Below are 15,556 nucleotides of genomic sequence, written 5' to 3' on the forward strand. Positions count from 1 at the left end.
AACATGGTCTGTAGCCACCACCTGTACTCTAACATGACCTGTAGCCACCACCTGTACTCTAACATGGTCTGTAGCCACCACCTGTACTCTAACATGACCTGTAGCCACCACCTGTACTCTGACATGACCTGTAGCCACCACCTGTACTCTGACATGACCTGTAGCCACCACCTGTACTCTAACATGGTCTGTAGCCACCACCTGTACTCTAACATGACCTGTAGCCACCACCTGTACTCTAACATGGTCTGTAGCCACCACCTGTACTCTAACATGACCTGTAGCCACCACCTGTACTCTAACATGGTCTGTAGCCACCACCTGTACTCTAACATGACCTGTAGCCACCACCTGTACTCTGACATGACCTGTAGCCACCACCTGTACTCTAACATGACCTGTAGCCACCACCTGTACTCTAACATGACCTGTAGCCACCACCTGTACTCTAACATGACCTGTAGCCACCACCTGTACTCTAACATGACCTGTAGCCACCACCTGTACTCTAACATGACCTGTAGCCACCACCTGTACTCTAACATGACCTGTAGCTACCACCTGTACTCTAACATGACCTGTAGCCACCACCTGTACTCTGACATGACTTGTAGCCACCACCTGTACTCTGACATGACCTGTAGCCACCACCTGTACTCTGACATGACCTGTAGCCACCACCTGTACTCTGACATGACCTGTAGCCACCACCTGTACTCTAACATGACCTGTAGCCACCACCTGTACTCTAACATGACCTGTAGCCACCACCTGTACTCTGATATTTTTTAAATGTCAATTTAAATGTTATTTAAACGCTAGACAGGAAATCTTCTAGAAATCTGGAAAGTAACAAAAATAGTCCCAATTTAAAAAAAAAGAAAATATGATAGATAGGAGGCACTGAACTACAGGCAAGTGTCAATGACAAGCATTAAGTGTAAAGTACTGGAGAGAGTAAGTAGTTCGAGAAAGGTGAAGTATCTATAGAGGAATGACTCAGGGACAACCGTGGACATCTTCAAGAGGAAACTAGATTGTTTTCTCCAAGGAGTGCCGGACCAACCGGGCTGTGGTGGGTATGTGGGCCTGCGGGCCGCTCCAAGCAACAGCCTGGTGGACCAAACTCTCATAAGTCAAGCCTGGCCTCGGGCCGGACTAGGGGAGTTGAAGAACTCCCAGAAATCCTTTAACCAGGTATCAAGTAGGCATGCTGCAGATATCAAGCAGATATCAAACAGGTATCAAGCAGATATTAAGCAGGTATGATGCGGAAATCAACCAGGTATGTACCATGTATACAAATATGGATTTCATACATGGATTTCATTCTAAATCCATACATACAGTATGGATTTAGAAAAGGAAAGTCGTGCCTGACAAACGTGATTGAATTCTATGACAGTTACTAAAATCAGACCATAAAGGATGGGAATAAAAAGAATGATGGATAGTACTGTATTTTCCTCGAGTGTCAAAAGGAATTTGCTGCTGCTGCTGCTCACCAGAGACTTGTGTGCAAGACGGAGAGCCAGGCTGGGGTGCCTGGGACCACACTGGACTGGGTGAGGGAGTACCTGAGGGACTGAAACCAGAGGGTCACAGAGTGGAATGCACGCAAGTGTGTGGGGGGGGGAGGGGGGTAGAAATAGCCTAAGCTACTCTATCCCTTTGAGATGTATTTTTTTCTTGTCTCAATAAACATACTTGAACTTGAACAAGTGGGGGTCCCACAAGGCTCTGTCCCGGGACCACTTCTTAAGTGATGTGAACGACCTGCCCGAGGGAGAGAGCCCAGACACGTCCATGCTTCCAGATGATGCAAAGCTGATGAGGAACGTGAAAACTGGGGAAGACTGCGGGAAGTTACAGGAGGACAGTGACAAACGCAGTCTCAGTGGTGTAGTAGTAAGACACTCGCCTGGCGTTCCGCGAGCGCTATGTCATGGGTTCGTATCCTGGCCGGGGAGGATTTACTGGGCGCAATTCCTTAACTGAAGCCTCTGTTTAACGCAACAGTAAAATGTGTACTTGGATGAAAAAACTATTCTTCGCGGCAGGGGATCGTATTCCAGGGACTTGCCCGAAATGCTACGCGTACTAGTGGCTGTACAAGAATGTAACAACTCTTGTATATATCTAAAAAAAAAAGTGGTCAGGAGTGGTCACACAAATGGTTACTAGAATTCAATCCCAACAAACGTAAGGGAATGAAGCTGGAAAAAGGAGAGAGGAGACCAAAAGGCATCAACATCAAAGGGGGAAGGCAGCGACAAGAAAGAGACAAGCTCTGGGAGTGGATGTCAACACCAGCTAGAGGAACACATAAACAAGATAACATCGGCAGCATATGAGACGCTGGCAAATGTATGAACAGCGTTTACAAACCTAAATCAGGACTCCTTCATGACAACCTACACACCATTTATTAGACCAACACTGGAACATGCAGCACCGGCATGGAACCCGCACCTTGTGAAGCATAAAGCCAAAAGTGAACAAAATCCAAAACTTTGCGACAAGACTGGTGCCAGAGGTAAGAGGGTTGAGCTACGAGGACAGGCTAGTGGAACTATATCCCACGACCCTGGAGGATAAAAGGAACAGAGGGGATATGATCACGACATACAAGATAATGAGGACAATAGACTGGACAAGGCCAGCCCAGTTCTTCACGCTGAGGGACAGTAGGACAAGAGGACACAGATGGAAGCTGGAAACAGTTAAGCCGAAGGAATGTTAGGAGATACTCGTACCCTGTGTGTGTGGGGGGGGCGGGGGCGGCGGGGGGTCTGCAAGTGGAATGAACTGAAAGAAGTTGTGGAAGCCACCTCCACCACCTCCACCACCACCACCACCATCACTCCACCACCCCCCCACCACCACCCCACCCCACCCCTTCCATCACCCCCAACACCACCCCCCCCCCCCCACCTCCACCACCACCACCACCACCACAACGGAGCGTGACATAGTGGCGCCCAAGAGGCTCCATCAACAATACTATTGTAGCCGCGTCATCCCCATGTGACCTGGGTCCCCCCTCCCCTCCCCCCTCCCCTCCCCCCTCCCACCCCATGACACCAACAGGTCAGCCAACACCTCCAAAATCCCCTCTGGTTCAACAGAGGGGAGGTGGGGTACAACAGAGGGGAGGTGGGGTTCAACAGAGGGGAGGTGGGTTTCAACAGAGGGGAGGTGGGTTTCAACAGAGGGGAGGTGGGTTTCAACAGAGGGGAGGTGGGTTTCAATAGAGGGGAGGTGGGCTTCAACAGAGGGGAGGTAGGGGTTCAACAGAGGGGAGGTGGGGGTTCAACAGAGGGGAGGTGGGTTTCAACAGAGGGGAGGTAGGGGTTCAACTGAGGGGAGGTGGGTTTCAACAGAGGGGAGGTAGGGGTTCAACAGAGGGGAGGTGGGTTTCAACAGAGGGGAGGTGGGGTACAACAGAGGGGAGGTGGGTTTCAACAGAGGAGAGGTGGGTTTCAACAGAGGGGAGGTAGGGGTTCAACTGAGGGGAGGTGGGCTTCAACAGAGGGGAGGTGGGGGTTCAACTGAGGGGAGGTGGGCTTCAACAGAGGGGAGGCAAAGTTCAACATTCAACAGATTCAGTTCTGAGTTCAACAGAGTTCAACAGACTGAGCCAATCCTCTAGCCCTAGTCTAGCCCTCGGACGTTGGGACAGGAGGCTAGACTGGGGGTCTTAGCAAAAGGGATGGGGGGGGGTGATGGAAGGGATGGGGGGGTGATGGAAGGGATGGGGGGGGTAGAAGTAAGTGAGGGGGGGGTGCAGAGAGAGACAGAGAGAGAGAGAGAGAGAGAGAGAGTGGGGGGAGGGGGGGCTGAGGCTGAGGGCTTGGACTAGTCTTATGAAGAAGTGCGCTGCTGCAGGTTGTGGCCCCTGGCACTCAGGTGTCTGGCACTCTGGCACCGCCCCATTTTGACTTCACAAACCCAAAGATGCTGCCCAAACACCTCTCCTCAACGAAACTGGTAAGTGTGGTCCGCTAACTATACTCTATTGTCATAACTAGCTTGTTTCCCCTGGGTCAGCCGTAGCCAAGTGTAGCCAAGGTACAATATCAGGAGCAACAGCAGGGTACAATATCAGGAGCAACAGCAGGGTACAATATCAGGAGCAACAGCAGGGTACAATATTAGGGGCAACAGCAGGGTACAATATCAGGGGCAACAGCAGGGTACAATATCAGGAGCAACAGCAGGGTACAATATCAGGAGCAACAGCAGGGGTACAATATCAGGGGCAACAGCAGGGGTACAATATTAGGGGCAACAGCAGGGGTACAATATCAGGAGCAACAGCAGGGTACAATATCAGGGGCAACAGCAGGGTACAATATCAGGAGCAACAGCAGGGGTACAATATCAGGGGCAACAGCAGGGGTACAATATTAGGGGCAACAGCAGGGGTACAATATCAGGAGCAACAGCAGGGGTACAATATCAGGAGCAACAGCAGGGGTACAATATCAGGAGCAACAGCAGGGGTACAATATCAGGAGCAACAGCAGGGGTACAATATCAGGGGCAACAGCAGGGTACAATATCAGGAGCAACAGCAGGGTACAATATCAGGGGCAACAGCAGGGTACAATATTAGGGGCAACAGCAGGGTACAATATCAGGAGCAACAGCAGGGTACAATATCAGGGGCAACAGCAGGGTACAATATCAGGGGCAGCAGCAGGGTACAATATCAGGGGCAACAGCAGGGGTACAATATCAGGAGCAACAGCAGGGGTACAATATCAGGAGCAACAGCAGGGGTACAATATCAGGAGCAACAGCAGGGGTACAATATCAGGAGCAACAGCAGGGGTACAATATCAGGAGCAACAGCAGGGGTACAATATCAGGAGCAACAGCAGGGGTACAATATCAGGAGCAACAGCAGGGGTACAATATTAGAAGCAACAGCAGGGGTACAATATTAGGGGCAACAGCAGGGGTACAATATTAGGGGCAACAGCAGGGGTACAATATCAGGAGCAGCACATATTAACACTCAAGAACAGCCCCAATAAACAATCCAACTCTCTCCAAAAACCACACGAGGTATACCAGGTTACTCGCCCCCAGTGAAGGGTGTCACCTTGGAACTACCAATACTGGTATGACCTCCGCAAAGCTTTCGAGAAGACCGACCTGCCACCTACAGGCTGCTGCCCCGAGAAACCATACGCAAAGTGAGGACAACACGACCCTCACTAGCAACATGTTAGGAGGTAATACAACTTTCCTGGAATCTACCACTGACCAAAGAAGATTGCAAATCTCAAGAAGCCAAACTTATATACAAAAAAAAAAAAAAATCCACCTGATATATACAAACTTGGCTTCCTTGCCGACACTCAGGCCTAGATTTCGCCCGATAGATGCCAGATAATTACGGCATCGCTAGCGAGGTTTTCCCCGCCCGTTGAGACTATCGAAGTCTGACACGATGCCGTCTGGATTCGATCCCGGACAGAGGTGGAAACAAATGGGCAGAGTTTCTTTCATCCTGATGCTTCTGTTCATCTAGCAGTATATGGGTACCTGGGAGTTAGACAGCTGCTATAGGCTGTTTCTTGGGGATGTGTAACAGAAAGAAGGCCTAGTCGAGGACCGGGCCGCAGGGACGCTAAGCACCGAAATCATCTCAAGATAACCTCAAGATGATTCCATACTCAATGTGTGACACTATCTCCCTTAAGTTAAACTGCCCCATCGCCCCCCCCCCCCCCCCCATACTACTTCCATCCCTTCATATGCAACTCATCCTCCGAATAGACAGTTTTAATACTAAACGTAGTAAGTACATTTCCTGACTATCAGGTATAGTACATAAATACACTTACTTGTCCATTTACATATACCTTCCCATATGTTCTCCTCGTTTTCTGTTGACACTCAAAATTTTACAAAGAAATTTTCATGTTCAATTCCATGTACACAAGTTTTTTATATAAAAAATTTCTTTTTCAGTTTTATTAAACAATAGAAATTTTATACAAAATTTGAAAATATCCTGAGTTACTTAATAATTTATTGAAAGATTTTAGTTTTGTTTTATTAGTTATAATAAAACTGTAATATCAATATAGCTATAGGTTAAATACTAATTGTAATTAAGAAGCCATAAAATGCTTGTCCTCATACACTTAGAAGGTTAGGTTAGTTCGTGGTTTTCTATACAGCTTTTCAGGTAAACTCTAATATTCACAATATTTTGGTGTGATCTAGCGATTACGTGTATTTATGTACTAAGCCTGTAGTCAGTATTGTACATATTACACTTAGGATTAAAACGTACTGTCTATTCGGAGGATGGGCTGTCAAATATGTGTATTACACTGAGCAGTGCACCTCATGTGTTCATTCTTTACCTCACGATGTTTTACACAGGAACGAAATGCTTAAGAAAATAAATCCATCAATAATTACTAGAGTTTCTTTACTATAAATGTCGGCAATATGACTGTGCTTCTTAATATTGATACTAAGAAATTACTGAAGAGACATAGTAAGCTTAAATTATAAGATCAACAACGTTAGCAATGCTGCCAAATTTAACTAAATACATTACAAGGAACGCGTACTGCTCAAGTATATATATATATATATATATATATATATATATATATATATATATATATATATATATATATATATATATATATATATATATATATATATATATATATATATATATATATATATATATATATATATATATATATATATATATATATATATATATATATATATATATATATATATATATATATATATATATATATATATATATATATATATATATATATATATATATATATATATATATATATATATATATATATATATATATATATATATATATATATATATATATATATATATATATATATATATATATATATATATATATATATATATATATATATATATATATATATATATATATATATATATATATATATATATATATATATATATATATATATATATATATATATATATATATATATATATATATATATATATATATATATATATATATATATATATATATATATATATATATATATATATATATATATATATATATATATATATATATATGTCGTACCTAGTAGCCAGAACGCACTTCTCAGCCTACTATGCATGGCCCGATTTGCCTAATAAGCCAAGTTTTACTGAATTAATATATTTTCTCTATTTTTTTTCTTATGTAATGATAAAGCTACCCATTTCATTATGTATGTGGTCAATTTTTTTTTTATTGGAGTTAAAATTAACGTAGATATATGACCAAACCTAACCAACCCTACCTAACCTAACCTAACCTATCTTTATAGGTTAGGTTAGGTTAGGTAGCCGAAAACGTTAGGTTAGGTTAGGTTAGGTAGGTTAGGTAGTCGAAAAAACATTAATTCATAAAAACTAGGCTTATTAGGCAAATTGGGCCTTGCATAGTAGGCTGAGAAATGCGTTCTGGCTACTAGGTACGACATATATATATATATATATATATATATATATATATATATATATATATATATATATATATATATATATATATATGTCGTACCTAGTAGCCAGAACGCACTTCTATGCCTACTATCCAAGGCCCGATTTGCCTAATAAGCCAAGTTTCCATGAATTAATTGTTTTTCGACTACCTAACCTACCTAACCTAACCTAACCTAACTTTTTCGGCTACCTAACCTAACCTAACCTATATAGATAGGTTAGGTTAGGTTAGGTAGGGTTGGTTAGGTTCGGTCATATATCTACGTTAATTTTAACTCCAATAAAAATAATTGACCTCATACGTAATGAAATGGGTAGCTTTATCATTCCATAAGAAAAAAATTAGAGAAAATATATTAATTCAGGAAAACTTGGCTTATTAGGCAAATCGGGCCTTGCATAGTAGGCCGAGAAGTGCATTCTGGCTATTAGGTACGACATATATATATATATATATATATATATATATATATATATATATATATATATATATATATATATATATATATATATATATATATATATATATATATATATATATATATATATATATATATATATATATAGACCACAGCCACAGTTACCTTACTTGTCCTTATTCGGCATATGTCGTAAGCCGCACATTAAAGGTTAACTAATTCTTACAAGTAAGTTTCTAGACGTAAGCCTTATATCCAGTCAGCAGTCAACAGCCATCAACACACACAGTAACGTCAACAAAGAAGCTGCGTGCAAAACATCAACAACAACAACATCGTTGCCAAGTAAGATAAGCAGCAGCACCAAGATCAAAACTCGTCTGGGCCGGAACCAGTGTCGTCTCACATGTAAGGTACTAGTAGATGTTTCCTGCCAAGGAACAACTCAAGACGGTGTTTCTCCTTTGCCTCCACAGAGTGCGAGTGACTCGTCGGGGGCGGTGGTGGGGGCGGCGGAGGACCAGATCACCTACTCCTGGAACAACGTCAACGTCTACTCCAATCCAGACGCCGCCGCTAGCTCCGGCTTCTTCAGAAGAAAGAAGAAGGAGTCCACTGAGAAACACATTCTTAAAAATGGTAAGTTAAGGGAGCAAGTGAGTAGACAATCTCTACTCCGCTTACTTATTGTGCTTCTCGGAGGGGGGGGGGAGTATTGTTTTTTTGTCCTAGACGTAGATATATAAGAATACTTAGCAAGAGGGTAAATATAAAATGTTGTGGATTCCTTCTCACATTGGCATGCAGGAACATGACAAAGTTGACGCCCTTGCTAAGGCTGCAGTAAATAAAGACAGTATTGAACGGAATCTTGAGTTATCAAATAGGTCCCTTAAAAGTGTCATTAGTCGAGAACTCCTGGATGGATTTGAAGAAAGTAGAACAGCGCAAACTGGAACTAGCAGGTCCATTGTTCATCACAATGAAATGTGTGAAGTAAAACATGTGTATGGGGCAAGTAACACAGTCAGTAGACTAACAGATGTTGTCACAGCTCGTATAAGACTTGGCTACAAGTACCTCTGGCAGTTCGGCTTGTATAGGGATCTAGATGAAGTAAAGTGTAAAGTGTGTGGACATAGACAGGGACACACACTCGAACACTATATCTTGGATTGTATTAAAATTGAGCCATTTAGAGATAGGTCTAAGTTCACTCTGTATGATATGGCAACCTATCTTATTACCATGGATAAATTACCTGAAATCCTTGCACTGAATCCACATTTCGCTTCCAGTAGATGAACGACATATGAGATTCAGAAACAAGTAGTGTATTGTGAGGACTAATAATAAACAGAAGCTCCCCTATGACTCTGTAATATCCCCATTGGTCAAACTATTATGTATTAGCGATAAGACCTACCATTAATGTATGATGACTTACTGTAAATATATAGCTCTTGAAATAGGACTTTCTCTGTAACTAGCTGACATTGTAACTATAAGGTGTGAAGGATAGATGAAATTGTTTATATAATAATCTAAGATGAGGTCTGATAAAGACCTTTTGTGCCCTCTGTAATGCTTTTGCGCTACCGGTCACAGGAGGAGTATGGGGTGCACAATAAACTAGCTGCCTTCGGCGGCAACAATCAATCTCTCGACCTTCTTTGATTGAAGTGTTAGGTGGCGTACAGGTTTCCGGGCATAATGGGTTCTGTTATATCTACTTTTCAAACTAGGTATAGACTCTTCCTCCATCACTTCACTTCTCAGTGCATAATTTGGGCAGCATCAGCAAACACTGAGAGGAATGAAACACTATTCCATCTGAAAGATCATTTGCGTAGACCAGGAACAGGATAGGTGCCAGTTTAGCCTCATGTGTGGCTCTGGTGGTAACATCTCTCCAGTCTAGCTCTCCTCCTCCTCCTCTCTCAGAGTGTCTGGCGGACTGCCCTTGTTGCCACGCCCAGGTCGCACGTGGTGCTGCAAGTGACGGCCACTGGTCTATAGTTCAGTGCCTCCTGTCCGTCTCTATCACAGATTTCCTGTTTACGGTGACATTATAAACCATAGAAAGCAGCAAGCTTTCTAGAGTGTTTGCGCTTTCCTTTTTTTTCAAATGTGATATTCTGTCTGAAGCAATGAATTGGAATTTGCCGGTAATTTGTTTGATACACATAACTTATTTGTTGCAGTGACTGGGATCTGCCGCCCCGGGGAGCTGCTGGCCATCATGGGGGCGTCCGGGGCCGGCAAGACGACGCTCCTCAACGTCCTCACTCACCGCAACAACGACAAGCTGCGCGTCACCGGCGACCTCTACGTCAACGGCAGAGCTGTTGATCCTGATGCCCTCACCAGCCGCTCCGCCTACGTCCAGCAAGACGACCTGTTCATTGGCATGCTCACCGTCAGGGAGCAGCTCAAGTTCCAGGTAAGAAGCCTTGCTCACTCCTGAACAATGGCTGGTATGCAGGCGTTACAGGCAGCTGCTCCCATACATGCAGTACGGGGCGGGCAACCCCCATACTTCTAGAGCTCATGTATGGGCAGCCGGAGACTTTAAAGCTGTGGATCATTACACACAGAGATCACACTAACGTGATGCATCAAATGAACAAATCCACAAGGGCCGTGACGAGGATTCGAACCTGCGTCCGGGAGCATCCCAGACACTGCCTAACGTCGGTTTCAAGTCTTTTAACCCTGTCGTAGCTCAGTCGATTAAGGCTGGGATGTCCTGGGATGATCCCGGACGCAGGTTCGAATCCTCATCACGGCCCTTGTGGATTTGTTCTTTAAAGCTGTGGTTCGCAAAAAGTCAAACCAAAAGTGGGTCATTAGAATCTTCCTGAGGGTTCCAGGAAGGGTTTTAAAAAAATAGTTATATATATATTTTGCAAAAAATAAGACTAAGCCACGATGAACCATTAAGGAAATACAGCACTGACAATAGTAAAGGTGAGAATACAGCGGTGATACAGCACTACACGCACGGCTCGTGTGCTCAGTGTGGAGCACACCTCTCCGTCAGAGTCTGGTGCTCCCACCAGCATGTTGCCCCACATGCTATACACCCTGTGTTCACACGCCTAGCATGAAGCCCGAGGCTACATTTAACACTAAATACAAAAATACTACGTTGGGGGATACCAATACGCAGAGCGCCAGACTCTACGCCGGTATCCACAGCGTAGAGTCTGACGCCCCGTCGTTCAGTGTTGATATTTCCACGTGTAAATACTAAGTGGTATAATGGAGGTTGTGATCTTAGTTATTTACAACAAAGGAAGGTTTTTACCTGCGTCTGTATTTACTTTAGTTTTAATTAAAGCCGCTCAGATGTCGCGTAGCAGTTCTATATTATTCTGTGGCAACTATAAGACAATTGTTTTCCGTTTGTTCCAGGAAACTGCTTGCTATGATTGTTGTGTCTGTGAGTGAATATTGGAGTGATATTGTATAGTGTCTGTGGGTGAATGTTGGAGTTGTGTAGTGTCTGTGAGTGAATGTTGGAGTTGTGTAGTGTCTGTGGGTGAATGTTGGAGTTGTGTAGTGTCTGTGGGTGAATGTTGGAGTTGTGTAGTGTCTGTGGGTGAATGTTGGAGTTGTGTAGTGTCTGTGGGTGAATGTTGGAGTTGTGTAGTGTCTGTGAGTGAATGTTGGAGTGGTGTTGGGTAGTGTCTGTGGGTGAATGATGAAGCGGTGTTGTGTAGTGTCTGTGGGTGAATGTTGGAGTTGTGTAGTGTCTCTGTGAGAATGATGGAATAATGTTGTGTAGTGTGTTTTTCAAGTGAAATGAGTTTAAGAGGGCGTGTCTTTGACTAAGTGACTGACCAGTGGTAATTACAAGCTGGAGTGTCATAGCTACAGTTCCACTGAGCCGAGACGCAGAATGGGAATATCCGACGCAGTATGTATGATGTCTCTCAGTCCTCTCAAACAAATCTATGAAATAAAAAGGAACCGATGCATGATTTAAGTTCTATTCATCCAAATTTTTAATTAGCAACCGACTGATATATTGAAACGATAAAAAGGGAGAAAAACAATCCTGCCTGACCTTCAGAGTGGTGCGTAGTAATACACCATGCAAGAAGCCTCGGTACATTAGGAGCTGATGAAGCCAGCAGCAGTAGCAATGGTGAAAACTTTTTATGGAGCACAAATGGCAAATAGATTGGAATCGGTTCCGCTTTAAATCAACAGAATCCAGTGTGGAATTGAGCTCATGTCAGAAGATATTTAGGATTAGCTTCTTGTGGCAGAGATAACACCTACAGTGAGTGTTGAACACGGGTGAAATATGCGCACATTGTCGTTGAACCTCAACGCCGGGTTTGTGGCAAGGTAAGGTAATTATAAGGTGAAGGCGCTTAGCCATTTAGACTATATAACACTTGGAAGGTATGAGGATGAGGATTTGGGATAGGAGGGACGGAAGGAATGGTGACCAACCACTTGGACCAACAAGGATAGAACGCCGACCTGCTAGAGGTGAGGCCGTCGCTCTACCGTCCACTCCATGTGGTTAGACTTCTTTATAAGAAGTGTAAAGAAGGAGAAAATAAACACTTAATATATTCTATTCTTTAGTATAATCCCGTGTGACGTTCTCCAGGCCATGCTCCGGATGGACCGATACCTGACCTTCGACCAGCGGATGACACGAGTGGACGAGGTCATCAGTGAGGTCAGTACTAGCCGACAGTGGCCACCCCCACTGTTTACACCTGCGGTCATTACTGGCCAACAGTAAGGTCACAACAGACCAACAGTAGGGTCACAACAGACCAACAGTAAGATCACAACAGACTAACAGTAAGATCACAACAGACCAACAGTAAGATCACAACAGACTAACAGTAAGGTCACAACAGACCAACAGTAAGATCACAACAGACTAACAGTAAGATCACAACAGACCAACAGTAAGATCACAACAGACTAACAGTAAGGTCACAACAGACCAACAGTAAGATCACAACAGACTAACAGTAGGGTCACAACAGACCAACAGTAAGATCACAACAGACTAACAGTAAGGTCACAACAGACCAACAGTAAGATCACAACAGACCAACAGTAAGATCACAACAGACTAACAGTAAGATCACAACAGACCAACAGTAAGGTCACAACAGACCAACAGTAAGATCACAACAGACTAACAGTAAGGTCACAACAGACCAACAGTAAGATCACAACAGACCAACAGTAAGATCACAACAGACCAACAGTAAGATCACAACAGACTAACAGTAAGATCACAACAGACCAACAGTAAGATCACAACAGACCAACAGTAAGATCACAACAGACCAACAGTAAGATCACAACAGACCAACAGTAAGATCACAACAGACCAACAGTAAGGTCACAACAGACCAACAGTAAGATCACAACAGACCAACAGTAAGATCACAACAGACTAACAGTAAGGTCACAACAGACCAACAGTAAGATCACAACAGACCAACAGTAAGGTCACAACAGACCAACAGTAAGGTCACAACAGACCAACAGTAAGATCACAACAGACCAACAGTAAGGTCACAACAGACCAACAGTAAGATCACAACAGACCAACAGTAAGGTCACAACAGACCAACAGTAAGATCACAACAGACTAACAGTAAGGTCACAACAGACCAACAGTAAGATCACAACAGACCAACAGTAAGATCACAACAAACCAACAGTAAGATCACAACAGACCAACAGTAAGATCACAACAAACCAACAGTAAGATCACAACAGACCAACAGTAAGATCACAATAGACTAACAAACTTAGACCAGAGACAAGAGACCTAGACAAAAGAGAACACGAGACTAGAAAGAACAGAACGAGACCAGACAGAATAGAACAAGACCAGAGAACAGACCGAGACCATAGAGAACATAACGAAACCAGAGAGCATAGAACATGACCAGAGAGACCAGACATGATCTCTGATCGAGACCAGAGAGAACAGACCGAGGCCACAGAGAACAGAACGAGACCAGAAAGTAGAGACCGAGAACTAGAAGCACAAATCGAGACTCTCTCTCTTTCTCTCTCTTGGTCTTAAAAAGTATAGTTCTCAAGATATGTCTCAGATTTTAGGATCTGTTTCCTAAGTTTATCTAGTAGTATAAAAGCCGTCTTTTCCGTGTCCACCAAGTAATTATATCCAACTTAAGACCAATTTTTTAAGTTGTTTAAAAGTTTTTAAGTTGTTTAAAAGTTGTTTTAAGTTTTTTTTTTAAGTCACAAATTCCCGCCAAATCCCGGGTACAGAGTCCCCAGTGATAGGTAACCTCATACACCCGGGTACAGTCCCCCGGTATACCTCATAAACCCGGGTACAGTCTCCGGTATACCTCATACACCTGGGTACAGTCCCCGGTATACCTCATACACCCGGGTACAGGCCCCTGGTATACCTCATACAACCGGGTACAGTCCCCCGGAATACCTCATACACCCGGGTACAGTCTCCGGTATACCTCATACACCTGGGTACAGTCCCCCGGTATACCTCATACACCTGGGTACAGTCCCCCGGTATACCTCATACACCCGGGTACAGTCCCCCGGTATACCTCATACACCCAGGTACAGTCCCCCGGTATACCTCATACACCTGGGTACAGTCTCCGGTATACCTCATACACCCGGGTACAGTCTCCGGTATACCTCATACACCCGGGTACAGTCCCCCGGTATACCTCATACACCCGGGTACAGTCTCCGGTATACCTCATACACCCGGGTACAGTCCCCCGGTATACCTCATACACCCGGGTACAGTCCCCCGGTATACCTCATACACCCGGGTACAGTCCCCCGGTATACCTCATACACCCGGGTACAGTCCCCCGGTATACCTCATACACCCAGGTACAGTCCCCCGGTATACCTCATACACCTGGGTACAGTCTCCGGTATACCTCATACACCCGGGTACAGTCTCCCGGTATACCTCATACACCCGGGTACAGTCTCCGGTATACCTCATACTCCCGGGTACAGTCCCCCGGTATACCTCATACACCCGGGTACAGTCTCCGGTATACCTCATACACCCGGGTACAGTCTCCGGTATACCTCATACACCCGGGTACAGTCTCCCGGTATACCTCATACACCCGGGTACAGTCCCCCGGTATTCCTCATACACCCGGGTACAGTCCCCGGTATACCTCATACACCCGGGTACAGTCCCTGGTATACCTCATACACCCGGGTACAGTCCCCGGTATACCTCATACACCCGGGTACAGTCTCCGGTATACCTCATACACCCGGGTACAGTCCCCCGGTATACCTCATACACTCGGGTACAGTCTCAGGTATACCTCTTACACCCGGGTACAGTCTCCGGTATACCTCATACACCCGGGTACAGTCTCCCGGTATACCTCATACACCCGGGTACAGTCTCCGGTATACCTCATACACCCGGGTACAGTCCCCCGGTATACCTCATACACCCGGGTACAGTCTCCGGTATACCTCATACACCCGGGTACAGTCTCCGGTATACCTCATACACCCGGGTACAGTCTCCCGGTATACCTCATACACCCGGGTACAGTCCCCGGTATTCC

At 44.3% G+C, this 15,556-nt stretch overlaps 1 protein-coding gene across 2 annotated transcripts in view; it reads left to right on the top strand.

Annotated features, from left to right (window-relative positions):
• Nucleotides 1–15,556, top strand: part of LOC123758373 (protein white) — a 127,987-nt gene that overhangs the window by 87,795 nt on the left and 24,636 nt on the right. The window contains exons 1-4 of one of the 2 annotated variants that reach the window (XM_069322485.1): nt 3,884–3,990; nt 8,429–8,591; nt 10,157–10,395; nt 12,583–12,654. In XM_069322485.1, the coding sequence (XP_069178586.1) occupies nt 3,958–3,990; nt 8,429–8,591; nt 10,157–10,395; nt 12,583–12,654 (507 nt within the window). In that variant the 5' untranslated portion in view covers nt 3,884–3,957. Of the gene's footprint in view, nt 1–3,883; nt 3,991–8,428; nt 8,592–10,156; nt 10,396–12,582; nt 12,655–15,556 lie in introns of those variants that run through there. The other variant, XM_045742698.2, reaches the window with a different exon arrangement.

The sequence above is a fragment of the Procambarus clarkii genome, chromosome 11, assembly GCF_040958095.1.
Source record: "Procambarus clarkii isolate CNS0578487 chromosome 11, FALCON_Pclarkii_2.0, whole genome shotgun sequence".
NCBI classification, from domain to species: Eukaryota; Metazoa; Arthropoda; class Malacostraca; order Decapoda; family Cambaridae; genus Procambarus; species Procambarus clarkii.